At 36.6% G+C, this 19,697-nt stretch overlaps 1 protein-coding gene across 4 annotated transcripts in view; it reads left to right on the top strand.

The window, feature by feature from the left end:
• ZCCHC7 (zinc finger CCHC-type containing 7) overlaps positions 1–19,697 on the top strand; it is a 237,625-nt gene that overhangs the window by 163,851 nt on the left and 54,077 nt on the right. For all 4 annotated transcript variants that reach the window (XM_010369973.2, XM_010369975.2, XM_010369977.2 and 1 more), the window contains exon 3: positions 19,050–19,093. In XM_010369973.2, the coding sequence (XP_010368275.1) occupies positions 19,050–19,093 (44 nt within the window). The remainder of the gene's footprint in view (positions 1–19,049; positions 19,094–19,697) is intronic.

Genomic DNA, 19,697 nt, shown 5'->3' with positions numbered 1-19,697 from the left:
AATCTGGAAAGTCCCCAAATATTTGGAAATTAAATAACATACTGCTAAATTAAAAATTCAGTAAAATTTTTTTGTTACTGCTTGATTAGCTAATTGTTACAGATGATTCTCTGATTTTCTCTGTCTGTCTCTCTCTCTCTCTCTCTGTCTCTCTCTCTCTCTTTCTCTTTCTTTCTTGAGACAGAGTCTTGCTTTGTCACCCAGGTTGGAATGTAGAGGCACAATCATGTCTCACTGTAGCCTTGGCCTCCCAGACTCAGGTCTTTTTTTATCTTCTTAATTTGTTTAAAATGTATATGATGTTGAAAGCAAAGATAAAGTAACATTGGGTGATTTCTGTGTAGATGTAATACATAAATACATAAGGCAACTATGTCAGAAAGGACTGGGATGGGTTACAAGTTTCTTACATTTTTCATAAATTGTATGATATTAACTCTAAGTAGAGTTAATATCTACTATAGCTAATATATACATAGTTCCTAAGGTCCCTCCTGCTTCAGCATGCCCAGCTAATTTTTAAATTTTTAAATTAAATATAGTTCCTAAGGTCCCTCCTGCTTCACCATGCCCAGCTAATTTTTAAATTATTTGTAGAGACAGGGGCTCCCTATATTGCCCAGGCTGGTCTCAAACTCCTGGGCTTAAGTGATCCTCCTGCCTCGGCCTTCCACAGCACTGGGATTACAGGCATGAGCCACAACACCTGCCCTCTAATATCCTTCTATTAAAAAGAGAGAAAAATACACAAATAGATTGTGACATAGAGGTGAAATTCTTTCAGTTTTGTGTGTGTTTTCCTCTTGAATTTTTCTCCCATATTTAGGAAAAGATATGAGTTATAAACTCTTTATGTGCAGCTTCTTTAAATATAGCATATATGAGTCTCCACTTCATATATAGTGTCAAGCTGGTACACAAAACAGATTTTCAGAAAATAAACTGAGAAAATATTCCTCAAGTCTCTGTAAATACATCTTTTATCACATGTGATTGTACTATATCACTCTCATTTTGAATCTCATTTTGAGAGATGTATTTACACTGTTTGGTATGGCATTTTGTATTACAGGAATGCTTTTCAGGACTAGCAGTTGATAAGGAAAGGAAATGCTTAAGCTTGTCTGTAAACATTAACTTCAGCATGTACACATTTAGTAATGGCTTCACCACCTGTAACCAACCTACTTACCTGGCAGGTTTTATTTCGTTGGCTAAGGATGTTCTGAGAACTCTCATAAAACAGCTGAATTATGACCTCCTTTGGTTTTTACAGATGCAAATACAGCTAAATATTCATTAATATTCTGCATTTAAATTCTTTTTAGCAAAGACATGCACTTTATTCCTACTCCCATGTATGGTTCCTAAGGTACCAGAGTTCAAACTTCCTTACAACTTTTAATTCTCTTCTGTCTTAAATCTTTTGAGAGCTGAGCAATAAGCCTTTCATTTTCTTCGGAATCAGCTCCAATCTCAGGATTTTGAGGCCATGTCAGTAGACTAAGAATGTGCCCTCCATGTTTTCTATCAAAAATAAAATATTAACTTGTTTAATAGTTTCAGTTTTGCCAGATGAAAAGAGTTCTGGTGATGGTTGCAAAACAATTTGAATGTACTTACTACGACTGAACGGTATACGCTTAAGAATGGTAAAGATGGATAGTAAATATTATGTTTTCTATATTTCACCATGATTTTTTAAAAGTTTAAACAAGGCCGGGCACGGTGGCTCACGCCTGTAATCCCAGTACTTTGGGAGGCTGAGGCGGGTGGATCACGAGGCCAGGAGATCGAGACTATCCTGGCTAACAGGTGAAACCCCGTCTGTACTGAAAATACAAAAAATTAGCCAGGCATGGTGGCGGGCGCCTGTAGTCCCAGCTACTTGGGAGGCTGAGGCAGGAGAATGACGTGAACACGGGAGGCAGAGCTTGCAGTGAGCCAAGATCATGCCACTGCACTGCAGCCTGGGCAACAGAGTGGGACTCCATCTCAAAAAAAAAAAAAATGTTTAAACAAGACAGGAGGATCGCCTGAGTCCAGGAGTTCAAGACCAACCTGGGCAGCAAAATGAGATCCCAGCTTTACAAAAAAATTTAAAAATCACCAGGGTGTAACTGTGTGCTCCTGTGGTCCCAGCTACATGGAAGACTGAGGCAGGAGGATTGTTTGCCCCCAGGAGGTCGAAGCTTCAGTGAGCCGTGTTTTTGCCACTGCATTCTAGCCTGGTTCTGGCTTTAAAAAAAATGGGGAGAGGGAGGATAAGAAAAGAGTCAAAGAGACCTTGAATCTTTTTTTTTTTTTTTTTAATGAAAATCGCATTTGTTCCAGAGGCAGAGTAGCCTCCAAATTAGTGGAATGCCAGATGGAGATGTGGGGTGGGGTGGGGAGAAAGATGTTGAAGCACCTCAATCATGCTACTACTAACAGTTCCTCGTGGGTTGTGACTTAGGATGCTATTAAATTCGATTGTTTTCTTTTCCGTTGTTTTAATACCCATGTGTGCTCTTGATATTATATTGAGTTGGTGTAGTTGCTTGCAGTCAATAGATAAGAATAGTAATGGGATAATATGTATGAAAAATATTGACAGCATAATTCTTTTTTCTTTCATGGAGTTCAGAAATAATTTGGGAGAAACAAAGATCGGTAGTCAGTGTCTATCCAGCACATCCTAAAATTTATGTTCATCATTGTAGAAAAATATATATCAATCGAAGTTACCATAGTTTCAGGAGAAAACAAATTTTAAATTAAATTTTCTGTATTTTTGCTCCGTACCCCAAGATTTTACATATCTACGTTTAACTATAGCCTCTTCAAGTATTCCTATTGTTTGGAAACAGAAAACTTTAAAATGGAAAAGTGGGCTCCTCCTTTTGTCCTTCCTTACTTGAATTTTCTGTTTTGAAAAGAATAATAGGGGAGAATTTAGCAGGGTTCTAATTTATTTGACCCCTCTTTTTCCTGTTTTCCTATTATGACTTTAATAATATACTTTTATTTGAAAATATTCCTAAGAGTCACTTTTTTGGGGAGAAGAATTAGTATACAGTTCTGCTAATAGGCACCTCAGTTAGATCATAGTAGTAATGGTGATATAAGAAAAAAATTCTGACTCTTGTAAAATTATCAGAAGGGAAATTTTCAAGTTTATTAAAACAAAGTACAGTTGGTTTGGTTTAGTCATCAAAATAAACTCTGACTAACTAGATTCCCAAGTTCTATATTGTGCTTGAATTTTCCATTGGAAGTGAAACATTCCACTGCCCTTTTTACTGTTTAAGTTAAGCTGCAGTGAACACTAAGAGAATGGCCCTGTGGCTGAGCTGCTTATTTTTTTTTTTTAATCTATTCATTTTATACTTTCAGACAGATTTTTCCCTGGGGTGAAACAAAGGTTAACTGAAATTTCCTCTGTTGTGTACCTGAACGAATCAGCAGTTCGAGAAGGAAATCCCATTGATGGGCCAAGAGAGTGACAGGCTCTATTTAAAGAATTCCCCCGACTGTGTGGTAGACCAGCCATGCCATGAATTTAACTGTTCCTGTGGTCCCCATACTTGTACCCACCAAAAAAGAGAGAGAGAGAGAAAGCGACTTTGTTCTGCAAACGTTGGCCTAAGCTTTGAAAACCATGAGCCATTGAGTTTTGTGAATTCAAGTTAGACAGTAACAGAGGCCAAGACTCTAAGCGAACAATATCTGAAAAGGAAGTACACAAAAACAGGTAGAAACTGTTTAACTGTTTTATTTCTCTGTGTATATACATATTTATGTGTGTTTATACACACAAAAAATATGCTTTTTTTGCATTTTATGTAGTTAGTCCTAATTACATTTGATCAATGGTGTGTGTTAAATTTTTTTAAATATGTAACAAATATGAAGATTTTTCTTGTTTTTATAGCTTTTTTGCTCCTTAAAAGTATTCTGGTTTTTATCAGGACATATTATATGTATTGGAAACGAAAGTCAACACAGTGTGAGTTTAAATGGTTAAAAAAAAAAACAAAACTGATTTTTATATTACCTCTTCAGGAGCTTCTGTTAGGGTCAGCTCATGTATTTTGTATTTTTTCTGTATAAGAGAAACTGCTTTAAATATGAAAAGATGGTATCGTAAGTTGGATTAAACATCCGTAATTCATGTGTATTTAACCTCAGGACTTGTGAGCCTTGTTGAAAAATCCAGCTTTAAAGCTTCCCTGTAGGCCTCAATAGTGCATACTGCATAGGGATTATAAATAGCCATAGTCTGTTTCTGGAGTATAGGTTAGTATGTATTCCCAGGAGGCATGAACTATTTACATTTCTAACAAATGTTTCACATATGTTGCTGATTCATATTTCTATGTACAAATTTAGGCTTTAATTTTTTAAATTTCCTTTTTTATTAGAAGTTTTGTTATAAAAAGTTTAAGTGTTTCATTCTTTCTAGTATGGGTGGCTTAAGGAGATTGGTGGGGGAGCATTTCATTTATTTATTTATATAGAGATTTTGATGTTTTGAAAGGCAATAGAATTAATAGAGAATATTGTCCAGATATCCAGCGCTTGGATTTTTGTTTGAGAAGTTTGAGGAAGCAGATACCATTTGAATTGGTTTCTATAGAAAAATTTAACTTAGAGATCATGTAGGGCTATATTTATGTTCACAAATGAGAAATTGAAGCTGAAAGAAAGAGAAAATGTGTAATACATAATTACTCAATATGTCTTGGAAGAACCTAGGTTTTTATTCATACCTGGTGTTTCTTTATAAACTGCCCTCTTTTATCTTGAGATGGTATTTTTGAAATGATTTCTCTTTCTCATTTTCTTCTGCCATTTCCTGACATTTTCTTGTCTTTTGTTCTATTCTTCTTCCTCTCTTATTTTTCTATATTGGTCGTACTGTAAATAGGTTGTTAGCATCATAACTTAGGAGCAGGCTTTTGGGGAATGGGTCTAAGTATTCCATTTGCCTATAATATGCTATATTGTTGTTTTGGAATGTAATTTTTTAAAAATCAAATTTATATTCTGCTAGTTGATCAAGCTATAAATCAATCAATACTTATTAGTTGCTGCTTATATAAATAGAAGAGTTAACCAGTGTCTCAGACAGATGACAGTTGACTGTTAAAGATTTTTTTAAATTGGCATATGTTTAGGAAAATCACTTGTTTCTTCAAAATTTATTCATTAAGCAGTATTTATTGAGCACCTACTATGTGACAAACACCACACAGGTGATAGAGATACAGTGGAGAGGAAGATGGAACTGGTTCCTCTCTCCTTACATCCTGGTATAATTATATAATAAAAGTTAACCACAAGTAGAAACTTGGGGCGTTATTTTTATAAAACCTCAGTCAAGTTTCTCTCTACATAGAAGACTAGTATAACTTCAGATACCATCATTCATATCCATATCAGAAAATAGTCCTATGTTAAAAGTAGAAAGATGCAATTTTAAACACAAGTTTTCACATTAGTAATTGTCATGTGCTACATGATAAAATGATATTGTTGAAATGAGTACCAGTAATTTTATTATTAGAGAAAGTCAGAACACTATTAATAAAATAATTTAGGGAGATTATATAGCATATTGGTTAAGAGCATGGTTTGGATGTAAACATGGGTTTGAACCCTCTAGTCTGCCACTGAGAAGATTTTTGGTATTATTTAAATATTCATATTTTTATGAATTCATAAACCTTACCTGTTCTCATCTGTGAAATAAAATTGTAATACTTACCTTTATAAGATTGTTATGAGAGTTAAATTAGAAATATAGGCTGGACATAGTGGCTCATGCCTATAATTCCAGCACTTTGGGAGGCCAGGGTGGATCACTTGAAATCAGGAGCTTGAGAGCAGCCTGGGCAACATGGTGGAACCCCATCTCTACTAAAAATACAAAAATTAGCCAGGTGTGGTGGTGCATGCCTGAATTCTCAGCTACTCAGGAGGCTGAGGCACAAGAATTCTCTTGAGCCGGGGAGTCTTGAGGCTGCAGTGAGCCGAGATCACACCACTGTACTCCAGCCTAGGCAACAGAGTGAGACCCTGTCTCAAAAAAAAAAAAAAAGAAAAATACATAAATGTTTAACTTAGTACCTGGCACAGAATAAGCTCTTTATATGTATTAGCTATTTTTATGTCCTATATTCTTTTTTTATTAATTTAATCTTGATGTTTTCCCTCCGTCCCCCTCTCCCTCCCTCCATCCTTCCCTCCCTCCTTCCCTCCCTTCTTCCCTTTCTCCCTTTCTCCCTTCCTCCTTTCCTCCCCTCCTGTCTCCCATTGTTCAAACATAGCCTCTGTCTTTCATCCAGGCTGAAGTGCAGTGGTGTAATTACTGCTCACTGCAACCTCTGCCTCTCGGGCTCTAGCAATCCTGCTGCCTCAGCCTCCCAAGTAGCTAGGACTACAAGCATGAGCCACCATGCCCAGCCATAATTTTCTTTCTCTAGAAAAGTCTGTTAGTGGGATGTGAAAAAGAACATTCTTTATGTATTGTACATATTTTCTTTGAGGTGTCATACATTAAAATTAATTCAAAACTTAGGATGAACATTTGTACAAAAGCACATAATCAACTAGGATGAGGTTTTTTTAAAGTTGTTTTCCTTTTAACATAAAGTTTTATGTAATAATTTCCAATCCCTCATGCCTTCTTGCTTCTTTCTGGCAATCTCAACTTTAAATCAGTAATACTTATTATAGGTACATTGGTATCTATAATAACAAAGCAACTTTGTTCTGCAAATGTTGGCCTAAGCTTTGAAAACCATGAGTCATTGAGTTTTGTGAATTCCAGTTAGACAGTAACAGAGGCCAAGATTCTTAAGCGAACAATATCTGAAAAGGAAGTACACAAAAACAGGTAGAAACTGTTTAACTGTTTTATTTCTCTGTGTATATACATATAATATGTGTTTATACACAAAAAATACCTTTTTTGCATTTTATGTAGCTAGTCCTAATTACATTTGATCAATGGCATTTGTTAAATTTTTTTTAATATGTAACAAGTATGAAGGTTTTTCTTGTTTTTACAGCTTTTTTTTGCTCCTTAAAAGTATTCTGGTTTTTATCAGGACATATTATATGTATTGGAAATGAAAGTCAACACAGTGTGAGTTTAAATGGTTAAAAAAAAAAACTTTAACCATTTGTACTTAAAGACATTTCTGTCAATATTCTCTCTGGAGGCTGGGTGCAGTGGCTCATGCCTGTAATACAGGCAGTTTGGGAGGCTGAGGTAGGTGGATTGCTTGAGCCCAAAAGTTTGAGACTAGCCTGGGCATTATGGCAAAACCCCATATAACACAAAAATATAAAAAAGTAGCCAAACATGGTGGTACACAGCTGTGGTCCCAGCTATTTGGGAGGCTGAGGTGGGAGGATTGCTTGAGCCCAGGAGGTTGAGCCTGCACTGAGGCATGATTGCACCACTACACTCCAGCCTGGGTGACATTGTGAGACCTTGTCTCAAGAAAAAAGGTATGTATGTATATATTTTCTCTGGAGCTAAATTGAAACCCAAGTAGCTTTGGTGCTTTGTTATCTATCTAATATACAAATTCTTCCTTCTGTACCAAGTCATGTATTGCCATAATAGAAAATAGAACTTTTAAGGAGATAGGGTACCACATTATGGTGAATGAATATTTCTTTTGTGATCAGAATGATCAAACATGTGTCTACTTACTGCCCCTGATTCTCTCCTTCAGTTCTCTTTTTAGTCCAGCCAGGTTTTTGCATCACCATTCCACCCAAACTTCTCTTAACAGGATCACCAGTGACTTTCCTAATAAATCCAAGGGTCAGTTCTCAGTCTTTTTCTTACCTGCACTATTGGTGGCATTTACTATAATTGATAACACTTCTTCTTTGATAAGTGCATTGTCTTTAGTTGGTTTACAGGGCACTGACCTGTTCCCCCACCAAGTTTCCTCTCACCTCACTGATTACTCCTAAATTCTTGCTCATGTTCTATCCTTTCGCTACACTCAAACCCTTGGTACTCTCGCTCAGTCCTATTCTGAATACCATCTCCATGCCACAATTGACAAATTTATATTTCCAGTTCAGATCTGTCTCTGAAACTTAAGACTCATAATCTAGTATCAAATAGCATACTCCACATCTTCATTTGAATATTCTAATCCTATTGCTAATCCAACCTGTCCAAACTAAATTCATCTTTCCTTCAGAACATGTTCCTCTGCATTTTTTAGTTGCAGTAATTATCATTTTTGTTGCTGAGGCCAAAAACCTGGTAGTCATCTTTTACTGTGTTCTTCTTTTACTTTTTTTTGTTTTTGTTTTTGTTTGAGATGGAATCTCGCTCTGTCGCCCAGGCTAGAGTGCAGTGGTGCCATCTCGGGTCACTGCAACCTCTGCCTCTCAGGTTCAAGCAATTCTCCTGCATCAGCCTCCCAAATGTCTGGGATTACAGGTGCCTACCACCACATCCGGCTAATTTTTTGTATTTTTAGTAGAGACAGTGTTTCACCATGTTAGCCAGGCTGGTCTCGAACTCCTGACCTTGTGATCCGTCCACCTCAGCCTCCCAAAGTGCTGGGATTACAGGCATGAGCCACCGCACCTGGCCTCTTTTACCTTAATATCCAGTTCTTCAACAAATCTTATTAGCTTTACCTCCAGATTATATTCAGAATTCCTTTACTTCTCAGCACACCCAGTACTCCACCCTGGTCCGAGGTACTATCCTTTTTGGACTGAATTATTGCAGTAACATTCTAACTGATCTCCTTGCTTCTATACTTGACCCTCCTGTCTATTTTTCCTTCTCAGTGTAGTGATTCTTTGAGTTATAAGTCAAATCATATTACTCTTATGACTTTTTGTTTCACTCAGTAAAAGTCAAAATCCTTATAATGGCCTACAAAGCCCTTCATAAACCAATACCTCTGTAATCTTATCTTCACATTCCCTTCATTTTCTGCACTCTAGCCATACTGGTCTCTCGCCCGTTCCTTAAACACATCAGGAATATTTTTGCCTTAAAAATGTAGCTTTGGCTCTGCCTACTGTCTAGAATGCTCTTACCACAGAAGTACATGACTGATCTTCCGTCTCCTTTCAGTTGAATGTCAGTGAAGGATATTCTGTCTACCCTATGTAAAGTTGTAACCCATACCCAATTTCCATTACCCTGCTCTACTTTTTCTTTTTTCCAAAGCTCTTATGCCTTTCTAACATACATCATTTACATATTTAATATGTTTGGTTTTTAATTGTTTCACTTTCCCACTAGACTGTAAGTTCTATCAAGGAAAGCAATGTCTATTTTTTTCATTGATATATATATCCCAAGCATCTAGAATAGTGCTTGCAACATAGTAACTGAGTATTTGTTGAATAATAAACAAATGGTAAATATTGGGAATAATTGTAATGTTTAGTTTAACCCTGAATATACCATCAGGTTTACTGGACCCAATTTTAGTCTGAGATTTTTTTTTTATTTTGACGTTTCTAACTATTTGTAAGAATTGAGGCCATGTGCAGTGGCTCATGCCTGTAATCCCAGCACTTTTGGAGACCAAGGCCAGGTGAATCACTTAAGCCCAGGAGTTCGAGAACAGCCTGGGCAACATGGCAAATCCCCATCTGTACAAAAAATACAAAAGTTAGCTGAGTGTGGTGGCGCATCACAGTAGTACCAGCTACTTGGAGGGCTGAGATGGGAGGATCATTTGCACCCAGGAGGCGGACAGAGGTTGCAGTGAGCTGAAATAGGGCTGTTGTACTCCAGCCAGGGCGACAGAGTAAGATTCTGTCTCTTAAAAAAAAAAAAAAAAAAAAATTGATAGGACATACCTATTCTTTCTTAAAGGTCTTCCAAAGACTAGAGAAGAGTTTTATTTTTCTTCATACATTGGACCCTTTTATAAATCTAAGATACCTCATGGCCTCCTGCCATACCTTGGAAAACTACACTGTTTCATCGTCCTAGGAATAATTTTGTCATTACTTATTCGTTATTCCCAGCTGTGCTGAAAAAGACTAAATTTTTTTTAAGCATAGAAACCCATTTAAAAAAAAAAATTTTTAAATGGGTTTTATTTGTGCTTGTCATTTTACAGATAAATATACATGTGGTATATTTTCTTTTTGCCTTTCAGGGAGTGTTGGAGGGAACAGGCATCCATATTCGATATATTTAAAGGAAGAAAAAACAACTTCCATAATCTTGTTACATTTACTGTTTCTGTTGATAAATTTTCCCATTTCTGTGCTTGTTTCTTAGTATGATTTGAGGGTCATTTTAACTTTTTGAATAAATGTTTTGTAAGCCAGGTGGTTCATTGACTGCACGTTTGGGGCAGAGGTAATGGGAGGTGAGGCCTTCTCTCTCTATAGACAAAGGCCTTAATATGACTAATAACTTAGCAAAAGCTCTGTATAACCCTCTGCTAAGCACCTGTATGTATTTCCTCTTTCTTCTTCCTCCTCTACCTCTAAAAAAAGAAATCCCCATTTCTTTTACACACATGTTAAAAATAAAAAATTGTTTCTGGTAAATTTAATATGATTTAAAATAAGGTGAACATTTTGATGCTTTACTTGCAAATTCTGCTATTAAAATGTGTTTTATTTAAACTGTTGCCACTTATACAGTGAAAAATTTTAATGACTAAAACAGTTTTGTGACCAGTGTTATAATTGAAAAGTATAAATTTGAGAAAACCAAGACAGAAAAAGGGAGCAGTTTCAGAAGAATGCAAGTGAATAAAGTGGCTTAGCCCTCAGGGGATTTGAATGTGGCATTGTGTGTATTTCAAAAGTTTCCGTTGAAAACAGATGCTGCTGATGAAGTTGGGAATAGTAACTTCATCTGTGGCTGTTTCAGTTGCTTATTAGAAGTGAGAAAGATCCCAAGGGGTTATCTCGTGTAGTGGAGTTAGGCTCAGGAAAGGATATGACATAAATATCTGGCAGCTTTGTGTGATCTTTAATCCATAAACACTGGTTAGGTACAAGCATGATTATCTATAAACGTGCAATTATCTTATTTCATGTGGATTCTATTTCTACCACAGTGTTATTTCAATAATGGCAGGGTTATTTTTTAAAGTCCATTTTAATTCTTAAGAACTGGTTATTACAGAAATTGTAAGTTTTTTCCCTAAACAAAGAGAACTGTCTTACTGAATTTTTATTATATAATGACAGTTCATAAATTATTTACTGGCTTATGTGCCCCAATTCAGATCAGTACTTATTCATACAGTTGTCCATATGAATGTTTCCTTTTTTGCTTTTTCTTTCCAATTTTATTTTCTGATGTTATTCACAGTATGCAAGATATTATGCTGATAACTGGATAGATAAAATAGATATGGTCTCAGTCCATAGAGCACTTTAATATAGAGAGGGAATTAAAATATTTATTGACATAGCCCTTAATACAGAGTTTAAAAGTGCCCAGGATCCTTGAAAATACAGATGAGAAGGCCGGGCGCGGTGGCTCAAGCCTGTAATCCCAGCACTTTGGGAGGCCGAGACGGGCGGATCACGAGGTCAGGAGATCAAGACCATCCTGGCTAATAAGGTGAAACCCCGTCTCTACTTAAAAATACAAAAAACCAGCCGGGCGACGAGGCGGGCGCCTGTAGTCCCAGCTACTCGGGAGGCTGAGGCAGGAGAATGGCGTCAACCCGGGAGGCGGAGCTTGCAGTGAGCTGAGATCTGGCCACTGCACTCCAGCCTGGGCGGCAGAGCAAGACTCCGTCTCAAAAAAAATAAAATAAAATAAAAATAAAAAATAAAAAAAAGAAAATACAGATGAGATACTTTCAGACTATGACTGAAGGAGAATATACTTCTACTACTAGAGGCAGTTCAAAGCAGATAGAAATGTTATTAATTCATTCAGTAAATATGAATACCTATGGTAACTAAGCAATCATGCTTTGATGTTTGGAAGATACAAAGATAGAAATTACACAGTTAAAGTCCAGATGTTACAAAGTTGTGAGTGATCATCACTGCTTTTGAAGGGGTATCAGATAAGGCTTCAGTGGAGGTGAGTAGGGACTTGAAGGCCATATCCCAATTCCAAGGGATGAATTGGGGGTGAATTCAGGTGTTCCAGAGAATAAATGTATAGGCATAGCTGCAGAGAACAACAGGAAACTGGGGAAATTATTAGGTTTAGCTGGAACATTGGGACCAGGAAAATGAAGCAAGAGAAACACGTAAGGGCCAAATCATGAAAGGCACATTGTATAATATACAAAGGAATTTTATGTGTATCCTGTAGGCAGCAAGGGACCATTCAGGGCAGAATGTATTCACATTTCTGTTTTAGAAATTACTTCAGTAGCAGTGGAATGAAAAGCAGTGTGTGGTAATAGAGATAGTCAGAAGATATTTTAATAATCTGGGTAAGATATTAAGTGACCCTAGGCTAAAATCGTGGCATTGAGGCTATTTTGGATACCCTATTGATAGTATTTGATATGAAAAGTGAGAGAGAACCTGAGCTGAGCTTTCTGGTTTGGGAAACAGACTGTGGTGCAAGTCATTGAGATTGAAGAGATACAAGGAAGGAAAGTACGGGTTTTGTTTGTATATTTTTAAGGAAGAGAAAATAATTCCATTTTAGTGATTATGAGTTTGTTGAAATACCTGTGAGACATCCAAGAAAAGACGTGACTAGAGAAGCAAACTTGGTAGTTCTCACTATAGGCATATATGACATAATCTGGGAGAAAAATTATAGAAGAAAATGGGTAAAGAATGGAGTATACCAAGTAACTAGTGAAGAGGAAACCATAAAGGGGGACAAGAGATAGGAAAGCATTTTGTTCTATCAGCCAAGAGAATTTTAAGTGCCTCCTAGAGGTCAAGTGAGAAAACTGCTGAATATTTTCTATTTATTTTAGGTTGGTGCAAAAGTAGTTGTAGTTTTTGCCATTACTTTCAAAGGGAAAAACCACAATTACTTTTGCACCAACCTAAATACATTGATTTTGAGAAGCTGAGCCTTAAAAGATATTCAGAGTTCGCAATCATGAAAATTGTCCTGGGTTGGTTGGAAAATTGGGCAAAAAGGGAGACAGTGTTGGAGATCAAGGGAATGCCATGAGCAAAAGTACAGAACTGGAAAAGCACATTACAGACATGACCTTTTGTTTTAAAATATTACAAATGTAAAAAAGATGTATAAAAAGGAAGTGTGGACAATAATTTTTATGCTATTACTTTTATGGTATAATTGCCCAAATTACTTAACCTCAGGTTAACTGGTGGGAGTTATTTACAATCTTTTCTACTTTTCCTTTTTTCTTTTTTTTTTTCTTAACATTTCACTGTGTTTTAGAGCATTGAAAGAATGCCATCTCAGATCAGGGAGAGTTTTGGTTTTATGATGCAAGTACAGGAATAGATATTGAGAAAATCCAAAGTTTTGGTTCCTTAAGGATTACAGGTATATACCAGCTATTGTTTCTTTTTTTCCCAATCTCTAACCATGAGCTCACAGTCTATAATGTATAGACACACAGATTATTTGGGGATAGAACAGTTGCTAACAGACCTACATACTTAGTTTTATTTATTTATTTATTTATTTATTTATTTATTGCGAAGGTTGTCATGCTCTGTCATCCAGGCTGCTGGCATGCAGTGGTGGCAGTGGCACCATGTTGGTTTACTGCAGCCTCATCCTCCAGGGCTCAAGCCATCCTCCCACCTCAGCCTCCAGATTAGCTGGGACTATAGGCAGGCACCACCATACCTGGCTAGTTTTTGTGGGTTTTTGTTGTTGTTGTTGTTATTTTTGGAGAGATGAGGTCTCACTATGTTACATGAGCTGGGCTCAAACAATCCTCCCACCTTGGCCTCCCAAAGTATTGGAATTGCAGGCATCAGCCACTGCATTTGGCCCACACTTATTTTAGAAGCTATCTTACATATGGGAGACGGTTTTAGTGATGTAGTCATCATAAGTTAATTTCTCACAGGCAGAATTCAGTATTGCTTTTTAAATAGCTCATTTTCCCAAAGAGTATATGCTTCTTGTCCTTTTTAAAAGCTTGATGTTAATTAAATTAGCCTTCTATTGTTAAAAATTCAATTATCATGGTTATTTAACACAGTAATGCTTTTTAGGTAGCATTAAATAGCACATACTATTCTACTGTATGGTAAATTCTTTGAGGGCAAGCACCATGTCTAAGACATCTTTCTGTCTCCAAAATGTCTTTTACATGAGAGAGATTCAGTAAATATTTATTGAAAATTAACTTGACACTGTTAAATGGAAACTTTTCACTCTTTAAGGTACATTCTTAAATCACCATTAGTGGCAAATTCACCACTGATTTGTGGAATATTGTTGTTCATTATATGCTGAATCATACCTACCTTTTGGTGAAATATAATAATGAGTTTTACCATTTTAGATGTAACAAATTAGGATATCTGGAAAATGTAAGGCCTCTATGGCTTCCTTATAGGAAGGAGCTATATGGAAATTAGGCTGAGGAAATGATTCTTAGTCTCTGGCACCTGCATTGTAGATAACCAGCTAGATATGCTGAACTGAGCCCTCTGTCTCAATAATCTTTGGTGATCTTTGGAAATACATTTTCCTAGCTACTACCTTCTGTCAGATTGTCCCTAAAGGTCATGATAACCAGCTCTGTAATTATCTGTAACTACTCTCTTAGTAAAGGAATGATGATCTTCAGCTCTTCTAACACAGCCAAATGTAAGCAGAATAAGTATAACTAAAGCATGGGGTGAACTAGCTTCTATCTTTCAGAAATCTAGCCCATATTCTTCCCCAGAACATTTGAAATGTGAATGCAGTCATATCAGTAAATAGCTAAATTACCACTGCATCTCCCACAAAATACAAGTTGCCCTTTCTTGCCCTATGTTGGAAAGCACACACATAAAAAAGTGAACATTAGTATCAGCATAATGGACAGGGTTGCTCTGAAGACTAAATGTATATTTAAAGCAATTTATAGACTCTGGATCACCATGCACATATAAAGATGTTTCTCATAATTAACATGCAGTAATTGTATGTATGTGTAATAAAGATAGCAGAATAGTTCCACAGATGGGGGGAAAGTGTAAAAAAATAAGACTGTAGGTTATGGATCCACCCCCATGACCTAGTCACCTCTGACCAGGCCCAACCTCCAACTTTGGGGATTACAATTCAATATGAGATTCGGCCGGGACATATATTCAAACCGTATCAGTATCATCACCAGATGAATAGCTAAACAAATTGTTATATCCATACAATGAAATACTGCTTGGTAATAAAAAAAATGAACAAATTGCTAATACCCAATAACAGGGATGAATCTCAAAAATATTCAGGAGGAAATAAGACAGACACAAAATAGTACATAATGTATAATTTCATTTATGTGAGGTCCTGGAACGGGCAAAACGAATCTATCCTGAGAGAAGGCAAATCAGTGGTTGCCTTAGGTGGGGATTGTCTGCACATGTGCACAAAGTAGCATTTTGGGATGATGGAAATGTTCTACGTTTGATTTTCATAGTGACTACCCAGGTGTATACATTTGTCAAATTGAATCCTACTGTATTTTTACATAGGTACATTTTATTACGTGTAAATTGCACTTCATTAGTTTCTTTTACAGCTCTGCCTTCTGTAATTTTTTTCCTTCTCTCCCTAAAATTGAGATATTATCCATTCTTCTAAATTTACCATAACATTTGTTTGGCCTTCTCTTACTCCTTCTTTCTCCTTTCATTTGTCACCTTGTACTTTACTAAGGCTATAAGCTTTTTTCATCTTTCTTTACTCTCTAGCACCTTGCTCATTATAGATTTTCCAACAGATGTTTGTTAAACAGAGTTGATTTCATACGAAGAAAGAATTATCAGCTACTGCTTTGATCACAGCTCTGAAATTTGAATAGAATCATAATCCCAGTTATCAACAAGAACAACCCTATAAAGCAGCTATGAGTTGATGACAGACATTCTTAGGACAGTCTTAATTTTACACTTTAGGGCAGTCCCATTTAACATTCTATGGCATTGGGTGGTGGACACATGGAAGATGAGTGTTCCTGGGCCCCATGGAAAGTCCTCTTTAAGGCGAATTACCTTGTGCGAGTTGCAAAGGTCTGGAAGATTTAATTTAGGTAAATTACACTACGTGACAATGTATATGATTCCAGTAATGAGAGAAAATTAGAATCAGAAATTTAGTACTAGAAGGTGCCACCATGGATGCCATTTATTCTAACCCATTGTCATACCAACCCAGAAATCTTAAGTATCCTGCCCAACACCACACAGCAAATTAGTGGCAGAGTTAACTCTAGAAGCCAGTTTTCTATCAAGTACCATACCCAGAATTTAACAAGTTGAAGAATTTGCTGTTTGTGGAAGTTCTGAGGAGTTGCCCTGGACAAAGCTTTCCTTGGGGTGAGATTTTGAGTTTAGACAAACGGAATAGGTAAAGATCAAGGGCAGGAAGCCGCTGTCATTACTGGGTTCAAATCAAAACTGGAAACTTGGAGCCATGGCAGGGACAAGAATTACCTTATATGTTCCTGGTGATGTCTTTGCTTCATATACCACTTGAGAAATACTGCTTTTATCTATTGTTGAAACTTAATTTGTATACTTGTTGATGAATTTTCTATAGTAAGAATATGAATATGATATAACTTTTTGAGGAGTTAGTGCAGTTAACCCTTGAACAACATGGGTTTGAACTGCATAGGTCTGCCTATAAGCAACTTTTTCTCAACCAAAAATGGATTGAAAATACAGTTTTCATAGGCTGTGAAACCCACATATACAGAGGGCCAACTTTTTATATGTGCAGGTTCCACAGGGCTGACGGGATTTGTGCAAGGATTTGATTCTACCAGCGTAGTCTTGGAACCAATCCCTCATATATTCTGAGGGACAATGGTATATAAGAATATTATTGAATTCCACAGAAATGTTAAAGCAATCTGAATGGAGTCAATCTTCCTCTCTCAAACCTTCCTTTTTCACTGTTTTCTGTTTACATGTAAATTTGGAGAGTGGTAACAGTTGCCATTTTGCATTTCATTGGTCTTATATTTCATTTTTTAAGAACAATTTTAAGTCAGTCTTATAGTTAACATAATTTCAAGTGGTCATTTTGAATTTTAATGATGAAAGACATTGAGATACAAAAAGCAGCTCTGAAAATTATAGCAAAGCATACTCCATACATGGATCCTTTGAATGAAAGAATAATAGTGTGGATGGTTGATGAAGGAATAGAAGCTGCTGCTATTTAATGTATTCTCCACTCTCAGTACATGGATACAGCCTCCAAATTTTACAAACAAAATAATCATCAGCACAGCATCTCTGCATACCTATGGATTGGTCTTTTTCTAAAGCAGCCTCATGGTTTTCTTAGAAAAGTTTTTTATTTAAAAATATGTCTCTAGACACTTACTCCTGGTAGGCCTGGGAAAATGTAGATTACTTCGTGTCTCTTCAAAAGCCTTTCAAAGAAACAAGTCAAGCTTGATTTGTGTTTTTGAGATAGAGGAAAGTAGTAAGGTAGGAGGACAGAGGAAATCTTAGCTTTAAAGGGAGAAAAAGATCTTTCAGTCCTTTTGTCAACACTTTAGCTTCTGCATTAGTCATAGGTCCCTTCCCCCTTGGCCATGGGTGGACCAAAGGAATAGCAGCCATTTGCACGTTTGTGAAAGGACAGTGGAAAGAAAAGAAAACAGCTGACACAAAAAAATGTGGGGAATTATTTCCCCCACAAGGTCAGTGGTTTCTGGATATTTGGCCTCCTTTTTTTCCCTTTATTTTGCTGTTTTTGATGTTATAAAATACAGTGCTAAGAACCTAACCCTATTAGTGAGATATTATTCAGAGTCTAATTTTTTTACTGTTATAATGAAAGTCACTTAGAATGCAAAGCTAGTGGACACAGTTAATACTCATATTTGGTCAAAAAACTTTTCCTCTACTAAACTGAGTTCAAATTGGGGGCCTACAAGTTAACTGATACTGGACAGGTTAACTGGAGAAAAGACAAGGTTTATTCACACTTTCTGGAGCACTCAATATCAGTAACTCTAAAGAAGAGTTTAGAGGGTTATAGAAGTAAGGGGTTATGCCTCTTGCTGTGGCACACCACAGATGCCAGCACTTTGGAAGGCTGAAGGGGTTGGATCGCTTGAGCTCAGGAGTTCGAGACCAGCCTCGTTGACATGGTAAAACCCTGTCTCTACCGAAAAAATTACAAAAATTAGCCTAGCATGGTGGCACGTTCCTGTAGTCCCAGCTACTCAGGAGGCCGAGGCGGCAGGATTGCTTAAGCCTGGGAGGCAGAGGTTGCAGTGAGCCGAGATGGTACCACTGTACTCCAGTCTTGGTGACAGAGCAAGACCATGTCTCCATAAAAAGAAACAAAACCAGAAGTAAGGGGCTATATACCAACTTAACAAAAGGGGTAGTTTAGGGAGTCAAAGGACAGAAGGATCTCATTTACACAACTTTTTTGTTATGTCTCAGTGCCCAGTGTCAGTCATCTCCCTCCTGTGGGTCCTCCTGGAGGTATGGGAGAGTTGTAACAACTGCCTCAGTAAAGCTCTGCTTTAGTCAGATAAAATAAGTTAAGATTTCATTCTGTATCTGCTGTTGGATTTTTGGGCCCTTCACTGATTTTTTTTTCTTTTTTTTTTTTTTTTTTTTGGTATTTGTATATAGTCTGATGCTTTTCAATGTATTTTCACATACCTTATTTTATTCTCACAGGACTTTTTAGGCAGACAGGGCAAATACTATTATCCCATTTCACAGGTCAGAAAACTGAGACTCAGAGAGGTTAAGTATTTGTCCAGGGCCACATAACTAATAACAAAGCCAAAATAAGAATTTCAGGTATTCAACATTTCTCACTATACTTTTGGGGTCCAATTTGAGTACTCATAAATTGTGTAATCTATTGTCAATCTGTAAGTCCTCTAAAAGTGCCATGATTGAGTAATATTTTATTTGTTTTGTAGGAGAAGATGGTATAAACTGGTTCATCAGTGACAAAGACATTGAGGTAAAATCAAATTATTTTTAAAATTCAGAATAATAATTTCCTTTGCCTCATAGTTTATTATGATAACTTTTGGAACATTAATAAATTTAAGTGGCTTATAAGAACACATTTGATTTTAGCATATGAGTGATTTAACTCTTCAGAAACTTGGTTCAGCCTTGAGTTTTGTAAGTGAGTTAATAGCTGTAATCATCCGGTCCCCTTTCCCTTTCTGTTTCTTCTCTCCTGTGGTGAGTCCTCTCAGCCCATATGGCCTGGTACCACTAAAAAGATCAACACCGGAAATAACTGCTTGTTCAGTGTAAGGAAATGGTTAGTCTATTTTTAGGATGTGGCAGGTGTTTTTGTCAATTATTAGCCTTAATTGTGGCAGATGCTACAAAAAGAGAATAATTTTATAACTTGGTTTTGGGAGATAGCTAGATTGTATTATGGTCCACTTGGCCAGTTCAGCTAAATAACAAATAAAAGATGAAAACTTTTTTAAAGGTGGAATTCTACCAAACAAGCTAAAGCATGATTAGGATTTACAGTTCCTCTTTAGATACTCCATATGATATGCATTGTTGGTATTCTCTTACAAGATCCTAGATTTAGATTAGAA

Source organism: Rhinopithecus roxellana, chromosome 16 (genome assembly GCF_007565055.1).
Source record: "Rhinopithecus roxellana isolate Shanxi Qingling chromosome 16, ASM756505v1, whole genome shotgun sequence".
In the NCBI taxonomy this organism is placed as follows: domain Eukaryota; kingdom Metazoa; phylum Chordata; class Mammalia; order Primates; family Cercopithecidae; genus Rhinopithecus; species Rhinopithecus roxellana.
The sequence above is the reverse complement of the archived record's forward strand: the minus strand, read 5'-3'. Positions and strand labels throughout refer to the sequence as shown.